This window comes from Myotis davidii, unplaced genomic scaffold, assembly GCF_000327345.1.
Source record: "Myotis davidii unplaced genomic scaffold, ASM32734v1 scaffold1765, whole genome shotgun sequence".
Lineage (NCBI taxonomy): Eukaryota > Metazoa > Chordata > Mammalia > Chiroptera > Vespertilionidae > Myotis > Myotis davidii.
In genome coordinates, this window is record NW_006296231.1 from 38,413 (window position 1) to 51,505 (window position 13,093).

General features: G+C 46.0%; 1 protein-coding gene across 1 annotated transcript in view; it reads left to right on the plus strand.

The window, feature by feature from the left end:
* NLRP4 (NLR family, pyrin domain containing 4) overlaps positions 1-13,093 on the plus strand; it is a 17,182-nt gene that overhangs the window by 80 nt on the left and 4,009 nt on the right. Inside the window, 6 exon segments of the mRNA XM_015568814.1 lie at positions 1-215; positions 4,137-5,683; positions 6,973-7,160; positions 8,551-8,718; positions 9,885-10,052; positions 11,903-12,073. The exon segment at positions 1-215 is cut by the window's left edge and continues 80 nt beyond it. Coding sequence (XP_015424300.1) covers positions 1-215; positions 4,137-5,683; positions 6,973-7,160; positions 8,551-8,718; positions 9,885-10,052; positions 11,903-12,073 — 2,457 coding nt within the window.

A 13,093-nucleotide genomic window follows, 5' to 3' on the forward strand; every position in this document is an offset into this window, starting at 1 on the left:
AGTTTAACATTTTAAGGAGAAGCTCAAGCAAGAAACTCTGCACCTGGGACTCCAGCAGATCCCCTGGGCTAATGTGAAGAAGGCAACCCGGGAAGTCCTGGCAACCCTGCTGGTCAAGCATTATAAGGAAACACAAGCCTGGGATGTGACCTTCACCATCTTCCAGAAGATCAACCGGGAGGACCTCTGCCAGAAGGCCAAGAAGGAGTGTACAGGTGAGGGAGTCCGGGGTTGGGGCACGGGGACAAGGCTTCTCATCTCAAGGATCCTGTCATAATTTTGATAAATGGTCTCCATCTATCATCTCCGTCTAATGGTCTCCACAGCAGGCTCAGCAAGTACTAGGGGATCGTGTCATCCACAGAAGACAGTGGTTCCATGTGGTAAATGTGGTTGGGTACCATGACTTCACCTGGATTGCACGCCTGAGTCACCGATAATTTTGTTATTTTTATTTATTTTTAATTCTCACTGGAGGATATTTTTTCCATTCCTTTTTTTAAATTAGTATTGATTTCAGAAAGGAAGAGAGAGGGAGAGAGAGATGGAAACATCAAAGATGAGAAAGAATCATTGATCAGCTGCCTCCTGCATGACCCACACTGGGAATCGAGCCCACAACCCGGACATGTGCCCTCGACTGGAATTGAACCTGGGACCCTTCAGTCCCCAGTCCAATGCTCTATCCACTAAGCCAAATCTGCTAGGGCTCCATTGCTTTTTAGAGGGAGTGGAAGGGGGATGGGAGGGAGAGAGAGAAACATCAATTGGTTGCCTCTCACACACACCCTGACCAGGGCCAGGGGTCGAACCTGCAACCCAGGTATGTGCTCTTAACTATCCTTGGTGAGGGCATGTATGGGAGGCAACAGATAAATGTTTCTCTCTCTCTCTCTCTCTCTCTCTCTCTCTCTCTCTGACTCTGTGCTCCCTTCCTCTCTCTCTCAAAATCAATAATCATATTCTGGGGTAAGGGTTATAGAAAAAAAAGAGTTGACCATTTTACAACATGATAGCCCCAATAGCAACACTTGTCATGACCTCTGAGTCACCATGACGATCATTGGCATTTGTGTATAGATCACATTCACATAGAATGCAATTTTCTCAGCAGCTTCATTATATCCTTACAGTAGTCCTATTGGAGCATTTAAATACTGTAATTCAGCCCAGCTGGTGTGGCTCAGTGGTTGAGCATCAACCTATGAACTAGGAGGTCATGGTTCGATTCCTAGTCAGGGCTCATGCCCCAGTTACAGGCTTGATCCCCAGTGTGGGGCATGCAGGAGGCAGCCAATCAATGATGCGCTTTCTTCCTCTCTCTCTCAAAAATCAATAATCATATTCTGAGGTAAGGATTATATAAAAAAAAGAGTTGACCATTTTACAACATGATGCCCCAATAGCAACACTTGTCATGACCTCTGAGTCTCTAAAACAAAACAAGAAGTTTAAAAAATATTGGAATGCATGCCATTTTGCTATAATAACAGTTGGGATATTATGTTGACTTTTCTATTGTGGTACCAGAATAGTAGCACACAATACTACAATAGTTTCAGGTATATAGAACAGGGACTCAGCATTTATTTACCTTACAATGGGATCACCTCACACTAAACATTTTTCACCAGGAAAACTTATTGCACTACTAGAGGCTCGATGCACAAATTTGTGTACCAGTGAGGTCCCTTGGCCTGGCCTGCGGAAACCATCGCCATTTGTGTATAGATCACATTTACATAGAATGCAATTTTCTCAGCTGCTTCATTATATCCTTACAGTAGCCCTATTGGATCATTTAAATACTGGAATGCAGCCCAGCTGGTGTTGCTCAGCGATTGAGCATCAACCTATGAACCAGGAAATTGGGCCTAAACCAGCTCTCCAACATCCCGCGAGAAGACGTGGGATGTGAGAGGGCACAGGCCAGGCCAAGGGACCCATCGGTGCACTATCAGGGGCAGGGAGGGATGCAGGAGGTTAGCCAGTGGGGAAGAGACTGCAGAGGGCTCCAGGGCATGTCTGGTCTGTCTTGCTCTGGAATAGTAGCACACAATACTATAATAGTTTCAGGTATATAGTACAGGGACTCAGCATTTATTTACCTTACAGTGAGATCACCTCACAGTAACCATTTTTCACCAGGCAAAGTTATTGCACTACTGGAGGCTCAATGCACGAATTTGTGCACCAGTGGGGTCCCTCACATGGCCTGCGGAACTGGGCCTAAACCAGCTCTCCAACATCCCCCGAGGGGTCCCCAACGTCCTAGTGAGCAGTTGAGTGGCCTTAGCTTCTCATAAGCATATTACACTTTGATTGGTTAAACGGCCGACTTGTCGACCAGACATTTAGCATAACGATGTGAGAGGGCACAGGCCAGGCCACAGGACCCATCGGTGCACTATCAGGGGCAGAGAGGGATGCAGAAGGTTAGCCAGTGGGGGAGAGACTGCGGAGGGCTCCAGGGCATGTCTGGCCTGTCTTGCTCAGCCCTGATTGGCAGGAACCCAGCAGCAAGCTAACCTACCAGTCATAGCATCTGCCTCCTGGTAGTCAGTGCATGTCATAGTGAGCGGTTAAGTGACCTTAGCATATCATTAGCATATTACACTTTAATTGGTTGAACGGCCGACTTGTCGACCAGACATTTAGCATATTAGGCTTTTATCATATGGGATTTTTTATTTTTTTTTTAATCCTCATCTGAGGATATGTTGTTTTTTAATTCATCTTAGAGAGAGAGGAAGGGGGAGAGAGAGAGAAACACTGATGTGAGAAAGAAACATCAATCAGTTGCCTCCCACCCTCTCACACACGCGCAACTGGAGATCAAACCCAAAACCTTTTGGTGTACAGGACAATGCTCAGCCAACTGAGCCACTCAGCCAGGGCCGTACTATTATTGACTTGATAATGCTTCAGCTTATCCCATCCTTCCATCCCTCCCCTCTGGAACCATCCATTTGTTCTTTGTGTCTATGACTTTGTTTTTGTTTTACTTCTTCATTTCTTTGTTCATTTACAGTCCACATATATGTGAAATCATAGGGTATTTGTCTTTCTCTGACACACTTACTTCACTCAGCACAATACCCTAGGTCCATCCATGTTGTTGCAAATGATAAGATTTATTCTTTTTTACGGACAAGTGAGATTCCATTGTATACATGGTCCATAGTCATCTATCAAAGGGTACACTATCATATTTACTACACCTCATTTCCCAGGGTTGGGCCCTTCAGATAAATTCCATACCCAGAAAGCTGCTAGCATTATTTAAATTCTTTGTAGGCGTACATGGGTACATAGCAAAGACATTGTCTTGTTGTGTTGTTGTTGTTTTATAACAATTATTCTACACTTTCCCTGGATGGGTGTCTCAGTTGGTTGGAATGTCATCTTGGGTGGCAGGTTCAATCCCTGGTCGAGGTGCAAAGGGAAGGCAATAGATAGATGTTTCTCTCTCACATCAGATGTTTCTCTCTCTCCTTCCCCTCTCTCTAAAAATAATAAGCATATCTTCAGGTGACGATTTTAAAAACTATTCTACATTTTTACTATCTGTGCAATAGTCCATAAATAATTTAACCTGTCTCCTATCCATGATTAGAAGTGATTCTTTAGTGTTTGCTATATAGTAGCAACAATGAACAGCCATGTGGATGTGTGTGGATTTGTGTTTACATGTTTACGTATATTTCTGTATGTTTTCATGTGCTTGTGTGTGTATGTATATGTGCATGTGTATATATGCATGTGCATGTATATGTGTATATACATGTGTGTGTACATGTGTGTGTCTAGACCCGGGTTTGGCAGACCACAATGGGCCATGGGGTTTACAGCTAGACTTCATGGGCTACCATCACCACCGTGATTTCTCTTCCCTGCCTTTGTAGTGGCAAAGCAGCTGTAGACAACATATAAGCAAAGAGCATGACTGAGTCCCAGTGACATTTTATTTTACAACACTGACTGTTGAACAGCATTGGTGGCGGGCCATAGTTTTTTCAGATCCCTGAGAAGACGCAGTGAGAGGGAAAAATGGCAGGGCCAATGCCAACGTCTGTACTGGGGTTTTCACTCAAACATGTGTGTTTTGTCTTATTTTCTCGGGCTCACGTACTCAGGATACACGAAGACGTATCGTGCTCATGTCAAGGAGAAATTCAGCGAGGCGTGGTTCCGAGACACTGTCATGCATTGTTATGGACACGTTGACAAGGAGCTCACCCAGAAAGAGCATAAATGCCTAGAGTTTCTTTTTGCTCCCAAGGAGCCCATGAGACGCACGGTGATCCTTACAGGAGCTCAGGGGGTTGGGAAGACCACTCTCCTGGCAAAGCTGATGCTGGCCTGGGCAGAGGACACGCTCTACCAGCAGAAGTTCTCCTACGTATTCTACCTCTGCTGCCGGGAGGTGAGGCAGGTGACCGCGACCAGCTTGGCCGCCTTGATCTGTAGAGACTGGTCCGACTCCCTCTCTCCCATCGCGGAGATCACCTCTGAACCAGAGAGGCTCTTGTTCATCCTCGACGGCTTTGAAGAGTTGATGTATGACTTGAATGAGCCCGAGTCGGATCTGTGCAGTGATTGGATGGCTCAGAGGCCCCTCCAGGTGGTCCTGAGCAGCCTGCTGAGGAAGAAGATGCTCCCAGAGTCCTCCCTGCTCGTGGCCATGGTGCCCGGGTACACACGGTTCATCAAGGACAGGCTGGGGCACCCAAGGATCCAAAGGCTCCTGGGATTCACGGAAGACGAGATGCTGCTGAGTTTCAGCTGCATGTTCCGGAAGGGGTGGAGAGGCGTCAAAGCCTTCCATTTCATCAGAAGCAACAAGCAGCTGTTTTCCATGTGCCAGATCCCCGTCCTGTGCTGGGCCGCGTGCACTTGTCTGAAGCAGGAGATGGAACGAGGGAAAGACCTGGCGATGACCTGCCGACGGACCACCTCGCTGTATTCCTCGTTTGTCTTGAACCTGTTCACGCCCAAGGGGGCTCCCTGTCCGGATGAGCAAAGCCGAGTCCGGCTGAAGGGCTTGTGTTCCCTGGCTGCCGAGGGCATGTGGAGCAACACGTTTGTGTTCGGGGAGGAGGATCTCCGGAGAAACGGGTTGGCGGACTCTGACATCCCTGCACTGCTGGACATCAAGGCCCTTCGCAAGAGCGGGGGCACCAAGAACGCTTCCTACACGTTCCTCCACTTGTGCATCCAGGAGGTCTGCGCCGCCCTGTTCTACTTCATCAAGAACCACACCGACCACCCGATCCCGGCGGCGGGCTGTGCCGAGGTGGTGCTGGAGACCCATTTGAAGAGAACCAAGGCCCAGTGGATCTTTCTGCCGTCTTTCCTGTTTGGCCTTTTGAACGAAAAGGAACAGCGGAAGCTGTGTGCCTTCTTTGGCGCCCACCTGTGCCAGGAGCAGGTACGGCAGGCAGTTGAGCAGCACCTATGGGGCATCAGCCAGAGTGAGCACCTTCGGGGGCAGCTGAATTTCCTGATGTTGTGTTACTGTCTGTTCGAGATGGAGGACGAGGCCTTTGTGCGGTGGGCGGTGGACCTGTTCCAAGAGGTGTCCTTTCTGATCACCGACCTGATGGACTTGATAGTCCTGGCCTACTGCTTGACACGCTGTTCGGCCTTGAGGAAACTTGACTTTTCCATCCAAAATGTCTTCGTAGACACCTCCATGTGAGTCCATTCAATGACTTTCTTTCTGTTGCCTTTTTAGCATCTGTCCGTATTCCCGAGTGGGTTTCGCTCCCAGCATTTTTCATAGAGGATTGGGGTTGGGGACCTCACCTTTTTTTGTCAAACAGACCTCAGCTCACATCCTGGCTGCACTCCTTAGGAAACAGGTGACTTTTTCCGCAGGGGGGTCTTTCTCTGTTGAAGTTGCCTCGTTGTAAAAAGGGTAACAGTGTGAACTGCCGTATTGGGAGGCGCTAGGAAGACCGAATAGGAGAGGCTGTGCAGTGTCTTCCTACACATTCTCGAGTATTTGCTGATAGGTCCTCAAATTAATTCTCATACCGTTTCGATGACAGAAAACCATTGATTGGTTGCCTCCTGCATGCCCCCTACTGGGGATTGAGCCCACAACCCTGGTATGTGCCCTTGACTGGAATCAAACCTGGGACCCTTCAGTCCCCAGGTCGATGCTCTATCCACTGAGCCAAACCAGTTAGGGCGCAATTACCTTTTAAATGGATTTTGAACAATCTTCCAAATATTAACTTACTTTAATAAAAAAAAATCATATGAGATACATTCTCTCCCTCCACTTTTTAAATTTATTTTTTATTGTTGATAGTATTACAGATATTTCTCATTTTCCATTTTCCTCCCCTTCAACCTCCTCCTCCCAGCCCATATCTACTCCCCATGTTTTCACTACCCTATTGCCCATGTCCATGCATCTAAGTATACAAGTTCTTTGATTTATCTCTTCTCATCCCCCGAGATAGATGGCTCTTAATTATCATGTTACAAGCAAGGAAACTGAGGCAATGACATCTCGAAAGCCGTCCAAGTGAGGACGTGGTAGAGGCTCAGTGTGAGCCTAGGTGTCTTGCTAGAGGCTCATTTAACACCTATGTTTTACAGCTCCAGCTTTCCCTATCGAATTCCCGGCAGATACACCAAAGTTCTTCAGTCTGGCACTATTGACATTTGTGGATGGGCGGACGGTGTTCTGTTCATTCTAGTATGTTGAGGAGCATGCCTGGTTTCTGCCCACTAGATTCCAGAAGCACCCCTCTCCCCAAGTGGGAGCAACCACAGATGTCCCCAGACATTGTCCAACGGACCTTGGGGACAACATGGCCCCTGGTTGAGAATCATGAATATAGGATGAGCTGACCTGACCACGGGTGGGTCCGCTGAGTCAGATGCCCTGCGTCTGGGAAGATCACTCATGATGCTTCTATGTTATAAACAGCTTGGGGTGACTGCTGACCCGTGGAGAACTTTTCCTGTCTCATTCCTTCCAGGACAGGTTACCAGTTACTCTATTGGAATAACATCTGCTCCGTCCTCACGGCGAATGAGAACCTCGGAGAACTCCGAGTGAGTGACAGTAACCTCCCTGGGCCGGCCCTCGTAACACTGAGCAATCATCTGAAGCACCCCAGGTGTCGCCTTCAGAAGCTTAAGTAAGTTGGAGGCCCGCCTAGACCTGAGTCTGCCGTGGAGATCAATGAGTCTCACCTCTAGCTTTTGGGGCAACCTGGAGATTTACAGCCTAGAGCAGAGTCTCACATCCCATGTCTCTAGCTGTGTAGCCTCTACCCCTACTCACCGCATTGAAATGGGCTGCTCAAGGTCACAAAGCTAACAGAGGGCAGAGCTGGGTTCTGAACTTGGAGCTGATTGCACAGAGCCCCTGCTGATAGCTACTGTGTCTGCTCCTTCCTAAAAGGCTTCAGGAGCATTGTGCCAACCCATACCTGAGGGCCAGTGGGGTGGTAGGCTTTGTACTGAATCCCATGAAATGAAGGGAGCTTCAGAGTTATGGTCCTGACCTCCAGGAATATATGGTCACGTGTGGCTTGGTTGGTTTCTATGTTCCCCACCATAAAATGTGTAGATCCTCCTCCATGGGAGGTGGGTATGAAAGAAGTAAGTGAATCTGAGATTCTGGTGGTCTGGAAAGCCTTTCTAGTCTAGGATTTTAGATTCTCCCCTGCCACGATGTGGAGAGTAAGGATTCCAGAGGAATATGCAAGAGCGATATTAGTCTGAGAATTGGTGTGGCAGCAATATCTAGGTGCCCCCCACCAAAGTGTGCTCCCCTTGCTCTAGCGTGCTGTTGTCTTTCAGCCAAAGGCTGAATAAAAAGTTAATATGCAAATCGACAGAATGGTGGAACAACCAGTCACTATGACGCACCCTGACCACCAGGGGGCAGACACTCACTGCAGGAGCTGCCCCTTGGTGGTCAGTGCACTCCCACAGGGGAGCACTGCTCAGCTAGAAGCTGGGCTGACAGCTGGCGAGCACAGCGGTCGTGGCGGCAGTCGGACATCCCCCGAGGGCTCCCGGACTGCAAAAGGTCACAGGCTGGGCTGAGGGACCCTCCTGCCCCCGAGTGCACAAATGTTGTGCACTGGGCCTCTAGTATAAATATATTTTTCTTGATTTCAGAGAGGAAGGGAGATAGAAACAGCAATAATGAGAGAGAATCACCTATCAGCTGGCTCTTACACACCCCCTATATGGGATCAAGCATACAAACCCAGCATATACTCTGAGCAGGAATTGAGCTGTCACCTCCTGGTTCATAGGTCACTGCTCTACCACTGAGCCACACTGGCTGGGTGAGAGCTATTGTCTTAAAGGAACCCTCCTCCCAAACAGTCAGTAGCATCTTCATTGAATCATTGCATGAGGAAGAAAAGCAACTTTTTTGGTTAATTCGCTTACACTTGGGAGTTTGTAACAGTGGATAATATTACATCACAGGTGAGAATCAGCAGGTGCTCAAGGTGTCTTCTCAGGTTTTGTTGAATAGAAACCTAACCACACCTTCTTTTTTTTCTGCAGGATGAATAACGTTTCCTTCTCCGCTGAAAGCTGGTTTTTCTTTGAGGTGTTCACTCAGAGCCCGGTTTTAAAACACCTGGATCTCAGTGACACAAGAATCTCCCATGATGACTTCAAGTTGCTGTGTATTGCCTTGAACAATCCCGCGTGCAACATAGAGAAGTTACTGTAGGTCTCCAAGCTCACCAGCCTCATACATTTTTCTTACCTGTCTACTTTCATCCTCTTTTCTATTCTTCATAGACAAGCTTACCTTTCCGTGAACTTGAGCGTTAAATAGGGGAGTTCAAGTTTCTAAATTGGTACAACCACTTTGGAAAACCATTTGCCTCTCTTTGGCTTTCGTGGGTTCTGACATCTTGTGTAACCTAGCAATCTCACATTGAGGTGTACATTCAACAGAGCCGTATGCATAAGTTTGCCAAAAGATAGGACCTACAATATTCATGATGATGATTCATGATATCTGAAAAATGGAAATACCTACTAATAGTCAGTTAGGTAAGAGATCAACCGAAGGACTTGTATGCATGCATATAAGCATAACCAATGGACATAAGACACTGGGGGTAGGGGAGGCCAGGGGATTGTCAAGGGCAGGGGGAAAAAAAGAGACATATGTAATACTTTTTGTAATACTTTAAGCAATAAAACAATTAAAAAAGAGAGAAACCTGTCGTTATAGACTCCCTTCCTGAGAGTGAACAATCTATAGTGATAGCAACAAATTTGGATGAATCTCACAGGTCTCGTGGATGGAAATGAGACACACTGAAGAGTACTAGTAAATATATCATATGATTTTATTTATATAAAGTTCACAGATGGGCAAGACCATGGTGTTAGAGGTGAGGATAAGTGACAGGGGTGATGGACACGATGTGTTTCTGGACCTGAATGCTAGTAATCCAGGTCTTTGCAATTCAGGACAATTCAGGGTGAACAAGTACATCCTAAGTGGGGTTCAGGAGTTGGAGGGGTGGAATTAGAGGAACAGTAAACATAGCCAATACCTTGAAGAATAACACCTGATAGAGGTCAAGCAATTCAACATGGCCCCTGTGGTTGACCCACATGGATTTAGGAACAGGCGGAAGCCTTGTTGATCACGTGATGTCTTGGGGGCTTTTCATTGGGGAACTTGAAGCTGTGTGTGAACAATAACTTCATGTGTATGTGTCTCAAGTCTAGAGAATCGGTGATGGGTTTCAGGGTGAGACTCAAACAGAGCAAACATGGGCTTCCTGACTCTGATGAGAGGGGTGAATACTAGCCAGAGGGGTGAATCGAGGACATAGAAGCTGATGGGATCTGACATTTCCTCTTCCCCACAGGCTGGTGGGGTGTGGCCTCTTAGCGGATGATTGTGAAGGATTCAAGGAGGTCCTGATGAGGAACACAAAGCTAAAGGTTCTGGACTTATCCTACAACTACTTGGGCAATGGGCTGTCCCTCTTGTGTGAAGCCCTGTGCCTCCCAGCTTGTGCTCTGCAGGGCTTGGGGTAAGTGACTCTTGGGAGTCCCCACTGTTGAACACCATGGCCTACTGTCTAAAATCTATCCACTGATGGAGGCATCACTAGCTCGCAACCTCTGCTCCATATTTCGCTGTACCTTACAATTGTCCAAAGTAAACATGCATCCCTTGGAAAGCCACGAACTATCGTGGTATTGCGCTAAGCGAAATGAGTCAGGCAGCAAGAGACAAATACTATATGATTTCATGGGTATACGGGACCTAAAGAACAAAAATACACAAGCAGAACAGACTCGTAGATGCAGAGAATAAATGATGGTTGCCAGAGGGAAGGAGGGTTGAGGGACTAGGTGATAAAGGTGAAGTGATTAAGAAGTACAAATTGGGCCCTGGCCAGGTGGCTTGGTTGGTTGGATGTTGTCCCATGCACTGAAAGATTGTGGGTTCAATTCTAGTCAGGGCATGTACAGGAGGCAACTGATTGATGTTTCTCTTTCACATCAATGTTTCTCTCTCTCTCTCTCTCCCTTCCTCACTCTAAAATCAATAAAAACATATCCCTGGGTGAGGATTTAAAATAAAAAAAGAACAGTCATGGGGATGTAAAGTATAGCCTGGGCAATATAGTCAATAATATTGTAATAACTATGCATGGTGCCAATTGGATACTAGATTTATTGTGGGTGATCACTTCCTAAGTTATATAAATGTCTAATCATGGAGTGTACTAGTGCACCTGAAATGAATACAATATTATATGTCAACTGTAATTGAAAAATAAAAAGGGGGGAGGAGTTGGAGACATCTGTAATACTGTCAACAATAAATTTTTAAATAATTACAGAGAAAGAATAACAGAATTGAAAAAGTTACAGATTTTACACATAAGGTAATTCAATGCACATGACCAATCCGTGAGGAAGCTGTATCTTGACCAAAGACAGAATCCAATGTAGAATGAGAATTAACTTCTACATGACTAGGTCAGCTTTATGTTCTAATCTCTTTATCATGTAAGATGCTAAAAAAGGGATGTATTTTCAGATAAGAGAGAAGTTCATATATATATATACAGGGTGTCCCAAAAAGTGTACACACACCTTGAATGATTATAAAGCTAGTGTTTATTAATATACAGTTCATTTTTTAAATTTAAATGAATTGCCCTAGCTGGTTTGGCTCAGTGGATAGAGCATCAACGTTGAAACTGAAGGGTCCCAAGTTTGATTCTGATCAGGAGCACATACCTTGGTTGCAGGCTCTATCCCCAGCCCTGGTCTGGGCGCATTTGGGAAGCAACCAATCGATGTCTTTCTCACACTGATGTTTCTCTCTGTGTCTCCCCACCTCCCTTCCACTCTCTCCAAAAATCAATGGGAAAATATCCTTGGGTGAGGATTAACAAGAAAAAGTTTAATGAATCTACAGAAATGAGGAAATTTTTTTTGCCAGTGCCTGTTTTCAAACTGATGACTGTTCTGGTCTAGGCATTGCTGATAACACAAAGCAATAGAATCACAAACATCAAGAATCTGTCGGTTTGGTTTTTGTATATTGTCAACTGTTGCTGGTTTTGTACCATAAACTGTATTGTCAACTGTTGCTGGTTTTGTACCACAAACTTTATCTTTTATGCTTCCCCATTAAAAAAAAAGTCCAGTGGCACTGTAGGGTACATTTTCTTTGTTCAAAGCTTAGTCTGGCTTCACCAATGATCTCAAATCAGTTAAACCTAAAAAGAATTGAAAATCACATGAGTTATCAGTGTTAAAGTGTGTATACATTTTTTGGGGGGGACACCCTCTATAGGATGATGGGAATACTCTAAATATGGAGTCCTTTCCTTCCTTTTCTCCCACGTATTTGTCCCTACAGGTTAGTTGACTGCCGCCTCAGGGAACCTTGCTGGGAACACCTCCGTGACGTTGTCCTGGGTAACAGGAACTTGACCCACCTAGACCTTGGCACAAATGGCCTGAAAGACAAAGACTTGAACCTTCTCAGTGAGGCCTTGAAACAGCCATCCTGCTACCTGAAGTCACTAAGGTAAGTGTTTTGGAGGCTTCCCTGAAAGGCCAAGCCTCCTTCTCAGGGGTTTGGGTTCTTGGGGAGGCACTCAGAAATGAAGAAAGTCAAAGGGTCCGGGACTGAGATGAAGATGAGAAGGTGAAAAATGACTTGATTCAGATTCTTGGAGAGGTGTTCAGGTGAACCAACCCATACCTTGACTCTATGTTACGGATTTAATGTGTGGTAACTGGTCCTTTGTCAGGGTATATACATAAGGGCTGAGAGAGAGAAATTGGGACTGAGGCTAAGGGGTGGTTTTCTGACTAGATATTTTTGCCGTGTGTTGTACAAGATGTATAAGTTTTGCCAGTTGGAGAAGGAGAGCTGAAATTTCAGGTACAAGAGTTAAACATGGGGATGGGAGACCTGATATGTAGGTGGGAATTGACATGGATAAAATCAGGGATACTTGAGGAAGGAATAAGGACAGCAAAAGAGTAAGGGGAAAGCAGAGAATGAAAAAGACTTCATTTCATGTTATAAAACTGAGAAATATTTGAATAACCAGTGGTGGTGGTGGTGTTTTGGGGTTAACCATTGGAATAGCATTTCATCATCAAATGCTGCTCCCTGAGAAATCAAGAGACTGGTGGGATTAGGCAGAATCATTTTACCTAATCTCTCAAGAAATTTTTGTATTCCTTGCTTGAAGGATGTGTTGAATAAGGTGAGAAAATGGTCAGGGCATTCTTGATCTCATAATGGTGGGTTAGGTTATCTGGTTCAATCCTTGATCTGCAAGATACTAAAAAATATCCTATATAATAAAGCCCTAATATGCAAACCAACCAAACAGCAGAACAACCGGTCGCTATGACGTGCACTGACCACCAGGGGGCAGACGCTGAATGCAAGATTTGCCCCCTGGTAAATGCACTCCCACAGGGGAGCACCACTCAGCCAGAGCTGGGCTCATGGCTGGCGAGTGCAGCAGCAGTGGTGGGAGCCTCTCCTGCCTCTGCAGCAGCACTAAGGCTGTCCCCTGGGGGGGGGGGG